Source organism: Cetorhinus maximus, chromosome 30 (assembly GCF_964194155.1).
Source record: "Cetorhinus maximus chromosome 30, sCetMax3.hap1.1, whole genome shotgun sequence".
Classification (NCBI taxonomy): Eukaryota; Metazoa; Chordata; class Chondrichthyes; order Lamniformes; family Cetorhinidae; genus Cetorhinus; species Cetorhinus maximus.
In genome coordinates, this window is record NC_135908.1 from 13,687,787 (window position 1) to 13,700,957 (window position 13,171).

A 13,171-nucleotide genomic window follows, 5' to 3' on the forward strand; every position below is an offset into this window, starting at 1 on the left:
GTCTGACAAAAATAAACCTAGCTTCTCAGGGCCACTGAAGGTGTTTGGCAGTAATTATCAAGTTAGTGCGCCATTAAAAATCCAGTTACGCCCCATTAAACAATATGATACTTTTCCCAAGGGATTTTACTGCGAGGCTAACAGTGTAAGAGTACAAGTTCTGGTCAATTCATTGATTTCCCCATTGATTACAGCCTTGGGGGCTGGCGGGGTTTGGCAGGGGGAAATCATCAACACCACAACCTCAGGACAGGCTGACAGCCACTTCTGGACTCCATGTTATTGTGTGTAGGTGCAGACTCCACTTGGCTATTGTGTTCCAGCAGAGCAACGGCGGCTAATGTTTCACTGTCATTCCCACGGCAAAACGCTCCCCTCTACCGCGTGACAGTTAGAAATGTGCTAAGGGCGAGATTGAAGACAAGTGGAGGTCCCTCAACATACTAGCAGCAAAGAAGGCTGCGACTAAACAGCCAGAATGACTATGATTGCAAAAAGAGCACAAATGTTCTATTGAAGCCAACAGCTGGTTATGTGTGCATCACTATATTCAACAGCAACAAAAATCACAACACAAGCCAAGGAAAGAACAATTCAATTCTACAGATTAAAAAATATCTCCCAGTCGAAAAATTACATTCTGCTTCAACACTGTTTTACCTTCCGAACAAGGATCTTTGTTCTCCTGGGGCTGAGTTGGCCTCTGAAGGCCAACAGCTCGCACAGAAGGTAATTAAGCCACATTCTTAATTTTTGACATCATATTAGCTTTCAACAGTGACATCTGCAGCAATCCCCAGGATCGTTGGAGCAAACAGTTCGGCTAAACACGTAGAGGGACAAGGATTTAGCTCAACGCCGCTGTGGAACTCGGACCCCAGTTAATCCAGCCTCAGGTCCTGCTCGGTTGGGTTATACTTAATGGTTACAGCTGTGGGCAAGGCAGCAAAATGGCAAAAGCACTCGTGGAATGGCCGTTGGCTTGTTTCAGGTTTTCTTTCTGGTCATTCAAGTACTTCCTCCTCTGCTGAAAAGGAGAGAAAGACAAAAAGGGTTGGAAGGTCAACATCACAGCTTCGCTTTGCCCATCTTTGCTTCATGTTGCTCGATGGGTTTACCCGAGAAAAATCTACCCGCTAAAAGGTAAAGTATCACCGAGGCTGGAAATCTGAAATATAAGCAGAAATGCTGGAAACGCTCAGCAGGTCAGGCAGCGTCTGTGGAGAGAGGAACAGGGTTAGTGTTTCGGCCCAAGGCCCTTTCATCAGAACTGTCACCAGGAAAATCTACCATGGTCCCGAGAGCTCAAACTGATTTAGTGTCCACAGCCTTTTAGGGAGAGAGATTTCTAATACACTTTGTGTGTGGGGGAAAAAAAACAAAATGTTCCCTGATTTCACTCGTCAATGTTCCAGCTCGAATTTTAAAATCCTGGCTGGAATCATAAGATGAGAAGAAATAGGAGCAGGAGTGGGCCATTCGGCCCCTCGAGCCTGCTGCACCATTCAATAAAAACAAGGCTGATCTTATTGTGACTTTAAGAGCACTTTTTTTGCCTGCTCCCCATAACCCTTGGCTCTCTTGCAGATCAAAAATCTCTCTGACTCATCCTTGAATATATTCAATGACCCAGCCTCCACTGCTCTCTGTGAAAGGGAATTCGGAAGACTAATGACCCTTTGAGAGCAGAAATCCCTCCTTATCTCCGTCTTAAATGGGAGAGCCCTTATCTTTAAACCACGTCCCCTGGTTCTAGATTCCCCAACGAAGTGAACATCCTCTCAGCATCTAACCGGTCAAGCCCCCTCAGAATCTTATATGTTTCAATCAGATCACCCTTCATTCTTCTGAACTCTAATGAGTATAGGCCCAACCTTTCCCCATAAGGCAACCTCTACGTCCCACAGGGGGTATCCAGCCAAGTGAACATTCTCAGAACTACTTCCAATATACATATATCCTTCCTTAAGTAATCTTGCTGTAGCATCAAACATCCTGTAGCATCAATCATCAGTCTGGCTGTGTGAGTGGATGCCTTGAGGTGACAGCTCCTGCGGGAATCTTCTGATCTCACCCCCACCTCCCCAGGTACCCTCAACTACTGCTACCATCTGCTCATCTCTCCCTGCCCACCCGCCCACCCCCAAACTGGATAAATACAACTGCTGCTACCACCTGCTATTCTGGAGCGATGTCTCAGAGCCAACAACGAGTGGCCCCACACATTTTTTTCATTCTTTCGCGGGACATGGGCATCGCTGGCTATGTCAATATTTATATTGCCCATCCTAATTTCCCTTGAGAAGGTGGTGGTGAGATGCCTTCTTGAGCAGTTGCAGTCCATGTGGTGTAGATACACCCACAGTGCTGTTAGGAAGGGAGTTTCAGGATTTTGACCCAGCGACAGTGAAGGAACGGCGATATATTTCCAAGTTAGGATGGTAAGTAGCTTGGAGGTGAACTTCCAGGTGATGGTGTTCCCATGTGTCTGCCCTTTTCCTTCTAGGTAGTAGGGGTCGCAAGTTTGGAAGGTGCTGTCCAAGGAGCCTTGGTGAGTTCCTGCAGTGCATCATATAGATGGTACACACGGCTGCTACTGTGCATTGGTGGTAGAGGGAGTGAATGTTAAAGGTGGTGGCTGGGGTGCCAATCAAACCTGGATGGTGTCAAGCTCCTTGAGTGTTGTTGGAGCTGCACTCATCCAGGCAAGTGGAGAGTATTCCATCACACTCCTGCCTTGTACCTTGTAGATGGTGGACAGGCTTTGGAGAGTCCGGAGGTGAGTTACTCGTTGCATGATTCCCAGTCTCTGACCTGCTCTTGTAGCCAAAGCCTTTGTATGGCCAGTCCAGATCAGTTTCTGGTCAATGGTCACCCCCCAGGATGTTGATAGTGGGGGAATTCAGCGATGGTAATGGAATGTCAAGGGGAGATGGTTGGATTATCTTTTATTGAAGATGGTTATTGCTGGGCAATTGTTGCGTGAATGTTACTTGTCACTTGTCAGCCGAAGCCTGGATGTTGTCCAGGTCTTGCTGCATTTGGACATGGACTGCTTCAGTATCTGAGGAGTCGAGAATGGGTGCTGAACTTTGTGCAATCATCAGCGAACACCCCAGTGCAAAGACATTCACCCCAGTGGTTACGCTTTCATGATTAGACTTGGGGGACACAATCTATGTCCTCGCAGCTGATGGAGGATGCAACAGCTGAGGTCCCTGATGGTCGGAGGACCAGGCCAGAGGCCAGGCTCATACTGAGCCCCGTGCATAAGAAGTGCCTCTGGAAACGTTGTAAGAAAACTGATGGAGATGCAGAGACAGGCAGAGGATCACCCTTGTGTGGGGCGGGGTGGGGGGGATTATATAGAGACATCAGGGGGTCTCGCCAGCTGCCTGCAGAGCCAACAACAGACTCACATTGCCTCCTCTGGGAACCCCAGCAGTATTGAGGGCCTCTTAGGCACTTAAGCAGTCACATGCGGGACTTGGCAACAAGGACCTTGGGGGAGGCTGCAGAAATCCTGTCGACTAAGAGCTGCCGGTCAGTCAGAGGCCGGCAGTTCCTTTGCTCACCAGAGTCACCGGGGAGGTGTGGCTGTTGCAGGAACAACAATCACCAGGGGCCCAGGATTGAGGAGTGACCAAGGCCAGAGGTAAGTTATGGCAGTAGGACATGCGTGGGTTGGGGGGGAGTTGTGCGGGTTGGGGGTGGGGGGGAGTGAGGGGGGTGGGCGAGGAGGGTAGGCAGCAAGGACAGGGGCTGCACTCAGCAGGCAGCCACCTCCTTTCCAACGCTGGGCTGCCCGATCAGGGAATGAGGGATGCTCCCCACCACCAGGAGACCACAAACAGCCCATACTGTCCCAGAGTGGCGGCAGACCTGCACGCCATTGGGTTAATACCAGCAGCGGTGGGATGAGGCACTTAAGTGGTCATTAATAGCCCACTTAAGGGCCTGAACTAGCGGCAGTGGGGGGAAGTCCACAAGCCTCCACACCCCGGACTCAACTTTGGCGGAGGCAAGAAAGGGGGCGGGATGTTTACACGACACACCCTCCCACCCGATTAAATGCCCTCCCCGCCTCCAAACATGCCATGGGAGAGGACATAAAACTGCCCCCCGCCCCCCCTCCCCTCCACCCGCTCCACACAGCGTTTAAGGTCACTTAAGGGGATTATTTTATAAACAGTTCAACAGTATTCCCAACATGGTTTTGAAAAGCTGCGTACGTGCGCAGGAAATAAAAGAACCGTCAGATCAAGAAATTAATTTATGCAAAAATACCAGAAGGGGCTTTCTAAATTATTCACCAGTTTCCGATTTGTAGATCAAAGCCGTGTGATTGTCCGGTGGGAGACTGAATCAAACTGGTAAAAGATAAATTCAGGAAGTTTCTTTTTTAAACACAAAGAGCGATCAACATTTGAAATGTGCTCAGCTATAGTTAGGGTGACTCAAAGTCCCTGGTCCAGCAACTTGAGCACACAATGTAGGCTATTCTCTTCTTTTATTCATTCACAGGAGGTGGGGAGTGTTGTAAAGGGCAGCACTTATTGCACACCCCTAACTGAACTCAAGAAGATGGAGGTGAGCTGCCTTCTTGAGAACTGAGTGGCTCACTAGGCCATTTCAGAGGGCAGTTAAGAGTCAACCACATTGTGGTGGGTCAGGAGTCACTTATAGACCAGTCCAGGCAGGGACGACAGAATTTATTCCTTAAAGGATCAACCAAATGATTTGTAACAAAAATGCAGTAGCTTCATGGACACCATTATGGATAGTAGTTCTTTTATTCCAGATTTATTTAAGTAACTGAAATTAAATTGCCCAACTCCCATGATGGCATTTTAACTCCTGCCTCTAGATCATTTGTTTTGTTTTAATTCCTTTTACAGAATGTGGGTGATGCTGGCATTTATTGCCCATCCCGTATTGCCCTTGAGAAGGTGGTGGTGAGCTGCCTTCTTGAACCACAGCAGTCCATGTGGTGTAGGTACACCCACAGTGCCATTAGGGAGGGAGTTCCAGGATTTTGACCCATTGACAGTAAAGAATCTGTGATACATTTCCAAGTCAGGATGGTGTGTGACTTGGAGGGGAACTTGCAGTTGGTGGTGTTCCCAGGCATCTGCTGCCCTTGTCCTTCTAGGGTATAGACGTTGTGGGTTTAGAAAGTGCTGTCTAAGGAGTCTTGGTGAGCTGCTGCAGTACATCTTGTAGATGGTACACACTGCTGCCATAGTGCATCTGTAATGGAAGGTATGGATGTTGAAGGTGGTTACTTGGGTGCCAATCACATGGGCTGCTTTGTCCTGGGTGGTGTCAACCTTTTTGAGTGTTGTTGGAGCTGCATCCATCCTGGCTATCCTGCCAGATTAAAGACAGGTAATCCCTTAATACCTCTTTAAATTGCCTATTCAACTGTGAACTCAGAACCCACTGCTGAGATAATGATTCTGTAGTTTTTGAAACCCAGCCATGCATTCATAACGACAATAATAACAGCCCTTGGGAAATATCAACAAGAAATTCTATTGAAACTATGGAACAGGTGGTAATGTTTTCTTCCAGCCTACATCAGATGGCCTGTCAACCAAAGTAGTCGAGCAGACAAGTGTTTTTTTTAAACTCTCACTGACAGCTTTTGCCTATTTTTGTTCCAAGTTTAAACAGCAAGGGATTTTTTTAAAATTCTGATCATGACATTTAAATAGACTTGTCCACCCTTCAAGAGTGTTTATTTCTATTTCATCAATTCATGGCTCCAACACTGAGGGTTAAAGCCACTGGAACAGCTAAAATGGGGTCTGTTTGAACTCAGCACTAAGTTCAAATGGCCCTGTTGAGTTCATATTTCCTGCCTGTGTGAATCAAGCCCTTCCCCTGTTGGCAATAATTGGATCTGTCAGAAATGGGGGTGGGACTTCTGAATCCGTCCGCCATTTTTAAATGCCCACAGACTCTTCCTCATTCCGCAAAAATCTGGCCTTCTGTGTCTAATTTATCAAAAACCTCAATCAACCCAACAGATATCTGGTCCTTTATATATTGCTCTTTGCGGAATCTTGCTGTGCACAAATTCGGTGCCACATCTGCTTAAAAAAAACAACAGCAATAATGCTTAAAGTAATCTGTTGGCTATAAAGAACTTTGAGATGTGAGAGGCACTATATAAATGCAAGGTCTTCCTTTATATGCCTTAGGCTGAGGGAATCCAGAAGAAATCGCCAGTTGGTTTTGTAAGGGGGAAATCACCAGAGTGAATAAAGAATACAGAAATCACAGCTTAAATACTATTTTTTTAAAGTATCTTCCTTAGCCATGTAACTCAGTTGGTAACTCTCTCACCTTTGAGCCCCACCTACAGGACTTGAGCACAAAAATCAAGGCTGACACTCCCGTGCAGTGCTGAGGGGGTGCTGCACTGTCAGAGGTGCTGTCCTTTGGAAAAGACGTTAAACTGAGGCCCAATCTGGCTGTCCGGATGGATTTAAAAGAGCCCATGGCACTACTTTGGAGAAGAGTTCTCCCCGGTGTCCTAGCCAATGTATATCCCTCAATCAACGTAAGGAAAACAGATTATCTGGTCATTATCAATTGCTGCTTTTGGGAGCTTGCTGTGTGCAAATTGGCTGCCGTATTTCCTGCACTACACTTCAAAAGTATTTCATTGGCTGTAAAGCTCTTTGAGACATCCAGCGGTCATGAAGAATGCTATATTAATGCAAATCTTTCTTTTCCTTTTCTTTCAATCACTCATTGGCTGGGATTTTCCGGCCCGGCTGTGGTAGATTTCCAGCGACAGATGCGGCGAGCCATTCAAATCTCCATTGAGTTTGGCTGGACCGGAAGATCCCGCCGGGAAGGGGGTGGAGGAGAGAGGGGGCGGAAATCCCCTCCCATTGTATCTCCCTCATGTTATGGTGGCTCCATCAACTTGTGACTACCACACTATGGGCTATCGTCCCTGAAACAGCCAGAATGGCATTATAAAGAAGCTAAGCCCTGAAAAAGGTTCATTATTTGAGATGTTGACTAGATGTTACGATTGAGTCCTTACCTGGTTGGGTCTTCTGGATGGAAGTATAGTATACTGGGTGTTTTTGAACCAAGCTCACTCTCAATTAACAGATAGGCTTCATGGATCACACTAGGCCGGATTTTCCCCAGTGGAGTGGAGCCAAAAATCTAGTGGGGGTTCACCTCCTTCAAGGCCTCCTTTCTACATCAGGCGTGCCCCCCCTTACCTACACGGTCTGCCCCCCTGCAGCTGCTCCCTCCCCTCACCCAGCCTCTATATAAAGACCCCCTACCCCGGCCCAAGTCCTTAGCTGCCCTCCCCGCTATGAGACCCACACACTTACCTGGTCCTGGATTCCAGGACTTAACTATGGGAGCTGCTTGCAGTCCCAGTCCTGGCCACCACGTCCACTGGCGCTGCTGAGACTAGTGAGCCGCTGGCCAATTAGATTGTCCTTTGGCTCCACTTGTTTGGCCCCCAAGGGACAGCACTTCCTCACGGAAAATGCAAATATAAATAACGAACCGAGGAATTATAAAAATGCTTAAAGTTTGCTCTTTCCCAATGAAAGCTCCCTTCCACAGAATCGTCGCAGAATCAGGATCCCCTGAGTGACAAGAGAGAGAAACAGCTGAAAGGGGAAAAACGCACAACTTACAGAGGCACCTCTGGAGCTAAACTGCCCCAAGTGTGAACTGTCACCTACATTAACATCACTAAGTTGCTGCAATGTGCATCACATCACAATGCTTGAAGCCTCGTCAAAAGGCCCAGGGCACCAGAATGAAGGCTTGACGATGTGAAGCAAATAAACTACTGCAACATTAAAGGATTAAAAAGCAGCAGCAGGAGAAGGAGAAGGGGAAGAGGAGAAAGAAAAATAAACGGGGGGGTGGGGGGGGTTGCGAGCAAAGCTCATCCTGTATGGTGCGTGGAGAGGCTTCTAGTTCAGGAGAGGTTTCGGGTGGAAATTCCAGAGCGTATAGGGCCCAGAAGGTACGGCCGCCAATGGTAGAGCGATTAAAATCGGGGATGGATTCAAGAGGCCAAAAGTAGCGAAACGCAAATATCTCACGTGGGGTTGGAGGAGATTTATAGAGACAGGGATGCGTGAGGCCACGAAAACAAGGAGCATTTTAAAATCAAACCATTGCTTAACCAAGAGCCCATGTAGGTCAGCAGGTTGAATGGTGAATGAGGCTAGCTGCAAGTAAGGGGCAGCAGAGTTTTGGATGACCTCGAGTTTAGAGAGGGTAGGATGTGGAAGGCCGGTCAGGAGTGCATTGAAATAGTCAAACTAGGTGACAAAGGGATCCTTCTGGAACTGAAACAATGCAGCTGGAAAGGTTCATTCCCTGGTTTGTTTGGAGTTTATTGGTAAGGACAGGGATTGATGGGGACAGGATCAGGCTCATGCTTGGATCCGAGGAGTCAAACAGTTCGCTGACATCCAAGGCTGGATTTTACAGCCCACCGCCAGTGGGTTTCCAGGGTGGGATGGGGTGATGGTTGGGTTGGGGTGATGGACAGGGGGGGGGAGGGGGGGAAGGCCATAAAATTCCTTGGATGTCACCCCCAAAGTCCTCCCTTTTGCAGTGGGGTGGGTGAGGCCTAGGCCAGCCCTCCCGCCCCTGCCCCAGTTGAGGCCCTTAAGGACCATTTCCCAAACAGCCTCAATTTTCAGGCTGGCGAGAGGAGTTCAGGAACAGGGGAAAAGCCCAGAAAGTCACCCTGCTCAGGCCTTGGAGTGGGGAAGTGGGGGCTTCACCTCCTTCAAGGCCTCCTTTCTACATCGGGCATGTCACCCACCCACCCTCCCCATACGGTCTACCCCCCTGCAGATGTCTCCCCTCCGCCCCCCCAACCCAGCCTCCATATAAAGACCCTCTACCCCCCCACCTCAAGCCTTAGCTGCTCTCCCCGCTATGAGACCCAAGCACTTACCTGGTCCTGGATTCCAGGACTGAAATCTGGGGGCCGCTTGCAGTCCCAGTCCTGGCCACTATTTCCACTGGCGCTGCTGAGACTAGTGAGCTGCTGGCCAATTAGATTGCTGGACAGCTCTCCGAGGCCGGACTCCCTCCCGAGCGAGGGAGCCACAGGGTTGCCTGTTTCGGTGGCGGGGCAGAAATCCTGCCATCTGAAAAATCCTGCCGCCCCAGTGTTTTGGCTCAGATGTGGGCCGAGATGGTGGGATTTCCCTTCCTGCCAATCGGAAGATTCGGTGGAGAACACATCCCCGCCAAGACCACGTGCCCCAGCAGCCATTTAACCCCCCTCAGCATGTCAATTGGCTGGAGGCAGGACCTCCGCCCCTCACTTGGGAAGAAGTCCCACCTCAGGGAGCTGCTGGCCAATCTGATTGGCCAGTGGCTTTGTAGTCCCAGCAGCACCAGAGGTTGCATTGGGCAGGACTGGGATGGTGAGCAGTCCCTACAGCCTAACTCCTGGGAGTTCAGGACCAGGTAAGTTTTGGGGTTCTTAGCGCAGGGTGGAGAAGCCCAAGGGAGTGGGTAGAGGGTGGTGGCGGGGGTGTTGGTGGAGAGGTTGAGTGGGGGCAAGGAGAACCTGCAGGGGTCGGTCCAGAGGCATCTGATGGAGGCGGCCTTCTCTCCCTCCCTCCCTCCCTGCCCAAGGCCTGGACACAGTCCATTTTCAGCCTTCCCCCTTGACCCTGAACTCCTCCCACCAGCCTGAAAATGGAGTGGTCAATAATTGGCCTCTTAAGAGCCCCCCATTGGGGTAACAGTGGGCAGGACGGCCTAGGCCTCAACCATCCAAGAGTAAAACTGGGGCGAGGTCGGGGTGGTTGGGCACCCAGTGCGAAGGCCATCCGAGAAATTTTACAGTCACCACCCCTCACCCTGCCTACGAATCTACCGGCAGGGAAGGTAAAATCCTGGCCATAAAGTATGGAAAGTTGAGCAAGGGTACCAGAAGGCTGCAGTCAATGGGACTTCACCCCAGGAGAGCAAAATGATCAGGGATTTGCAATTCCAGATAAAAAAACATGAGGGGAGAATACTGTGGATGAGAAAAAAAATCTCTCTCAAGTTCCAGATATAAAATATTGCTGGCTTTTAATAACATTTTCGGGTTCTTTATGGTCACAACAGCTCTCATGGCCAAGTTCCCAATTTCCACCCCGTGTAAACTTGAGCTTATTCAAAACCCTGCCGCCCATATCCCAGCTCGCAGCAGACCTATCCATCCATCACCGCGCGCCCGCTCACCCCCGTTGGCTCCCTTTCCGGCAAATGCATCAGTTTTAAAATTCTCCGGCTCGTTGTCAAATTCGTCCATGACCTCGGCCCTCCCCGGTCTTTGTCACCTCCTCCAACCCGACAATTCTCCAACACCTCTTCACTCCTCCAGTTCTGCACTCTGTTCATCCCTGACTCTAATCGCTCCACAATTGGCGGCCGTGCCTTCAGCTGTGGAATTCCCTCCCTAAACTTCACTTCTTTGCTTTCCTCCTCTGAGACGTTCCTTAAAAACCTACCTCTCTGTCCAAGCTTTGAGCCAACTCATCTTAAGTAGCTCGGTGTCAAGTTTTGCTCCTGATGAGAAGTTTTGCTATGTTAAAGGCGCGATGTAAATGCAAGTCGCTGTGGTTGAGGAAGAATGGTGAAAGGATCTGATCCGAGTTCAACTGGGAGTTTATCAGGGGCTTCGGAATAATTCCCTTTAACTAAGGTTATTGCTGACAAATATAGAGTTAAGGAAACCAGTCCGTGGATCGTGCGCTGCTTAACGATGTTGTTGCCAGGTAACCGAATCTGCAGTGCCCCTATGCTAAACTTAAAATGCAATAAAGTACTGTCGAATAAAGTTATTCTAAAACATTTCCATCCCTTCACCAGCTATGGAACCACAATTTGGATTCTGTGTTAACAAAAGCGTATAATACTACAGTTAGGAGCATCCTTGCAATGGAATGAAATATTCTGGCGTCCGGTATCTCCTGTTAGACTTTTTCCCCCCTCACTCATCACCTCCAGGATATTTTGCTCCCAAACTTTCTGCAAGTGCAAGCTCAAAGCAGCGCGATGATGGCAATGGAGCATCTGCGACCTTGGAAAATGTCTCCTTAATCTTTGAGAATTTAAGGATTGAGAAAGAAACCGAGGAACCGACCGAGAAGGAAATGGGGTGAACTAGAGTCAAATCAGGGACAGAAAGAGACAAAGAGAGGGAAGGAAAAATTGGATCAAGAGGGGAAAAAAAAACCACAGAAAGGAAATAAGAATAAAAAAAGAATGCTTTTTAAAATCTCCAAGAACAATTTACTATCTGAAAGAATGAGAATCGACTGTTTAAGTTATCCCCTTTCTGGGCCGGAGAGGTTGGTTGGCATTGCATGAGCAATGATTGGGTTGATTACTCTTTTAATTACAAGCAGAGAATGTAATGGACTCTGTACAAATCCAGAAAGCTCTTAAAAATAGCAGGGAGGCCAAGAGCAAGATGGGATTTGAGCAATGGAAATGGCATGGAGAAAGTTCTGGAGGTTCGTAACTCCTGGCACATCCCTTCATTCACAACCAAACCAGAACATGCTGGAAAAATTCAGCAGGTCTCACAGCATCTGTGGAGAGAAAGACAGAGTTAACGTTTCGAGTCCGTATGACGGACTCGAAACGTTAACTCTGTCTTTCTCTCCACAGATGCTGTTAGACCTGCTGAGTTTTTCCAGCATTTTCTGGTTCTGTTTCCAGTTTCCCAGCATCCGCAGTAATTTGCTTTTTGCTTATACCTTTTCACCCCCTGGGCATCCTGGCCAATCTGTTGGTCAATAACAGTGTGCGTCTTCAACACTCCGTTATACTTCCAGGAAGATCTGGACTTCAACATTTGTTCCAGGGATGGGCGGAGGGTGGACAAGGCTGCATCCATTGAGTTAGGAGGCACGTGGACTTCAATGGTCTTCTCCAGTGCTGGACATTCCTTGTTCAGGTAACTCAGCTACCTGACCAATCAGCAGCATGACATTACAGAGAAGCTGGCTTCAAAACCCAACCAGTCTTGGGGCTTGTCTTTATCTTCCACTTCACAGGGAGCCCAGGCTTGGGGTTTTGAAGCCACATTGAGGCCATTTGGCCCATTGTGCCTGTGCCAGCTCTCCATAAGAGCAATGTATGTTGCTTAACAATGTCGTTGCCAGGCAACCAAAGCTGCAGTGCCTCTATCCTAAACCTAAAGTGCCTTGCACTAAGTTACTGTAAAATAAAGTCACTCTGAAACATTTCCATTTCTTCACCAGCTATGGAACCACAAATCCTTGGCCTTCTTCCCGTATCCCTGCACAATCTTCCTTTTCAGGTAACAATCTGATTGTCTATTGAATGCCTCGATTGAAGCTGCCTCCACCATATTCTCAGGCAATGCATTCCAGATCCTAACCGCTCGCTGTGTGAAACAGTTTTTCCTCATGTCATCATTGCTTCTTTTGCCAGTTATCTTAAATCTGTAACCCTCTTATTCTCAATCCTTCCACCAATGGGAACAGTTTCTCCCTATCTACTCTGTCCAGATGCCCTCATGATTTTGAATAACTCTTATCAAGTCTCCTCTCAACCTTCTTTTCTTCCAGGAGAACTGTCCAACTTCTCCAACCTATCCACGTAAATGAAGTTCCTCATCCCTGGAACCAACCTCGTGAATCTTATCTGCATGTCCATTCACATGGGCAAATCACATGATTAACCTTAATTGTGCTGCTTTCCAAATGAATGAATTGTAAATAGTGTTGTGGATTGCCACAATAATCTTTCATGCTTAAACTGAGTCCAATCAAATTCCCGCCTTGGTTCCGGAGGTCTGTCAATCAAACATAACATGATTGGATCCATCACACAGTTATTAGCAACCAATGAGATGGGAAGCAAAGGACGGTGAAATAGTTACATAATTAGCATTGGCTAAAAAGTCATCGCTAAAGGATAACATCACCATTTTGTTTAATTAATTACTATCTTGTGGCATTGAACATAGGGAATCAAGTTCAAGTAAAACATGTCCACATTTAAAATGGGAACTGTGTATGTAAACATGTCACGCTTTAATTACACTGTCCCACCACTAGAGGCACTGAAGCACTTCAATGGAAAGGAAATGACAAAGTGATTAGAGTGGCAACTTTACACA

The 13,171-nt window shown here is 48.0% G+C and overlaps 1 protein-coding gene across 4 annotated transcripts in view; it reads right to left on the bottom strand.

The window, feature by feature from the left end:
* Positions 1–578: 578 nt before the first annotated feature.
* Positions 579–13,171, bottom strand: part of LOC144670078 (CD276 antigen-like) — a 347,132-nt gene continuing 334,539 nt past the window's right edge. For 2 of the 4 annotated variants that reach the window (XM_078532477.1, XM_078532475.1), the window contains one exon: positions 579–1,024. In XM_078532477.1, the coding sequence (XP_078388603.1) occupies positions 1,005–1,024 (20 nt within the window). In that variant the 3' untranslated portion in view covers positions 579–1,004. Of the gene's footprint in view, positions 1,028–13,171 lie in introns of all 4 variants that reach the window. The other 2 variants (XM_078532476.1, XM_078532473.1) reach the window with 1 other exon arrangement.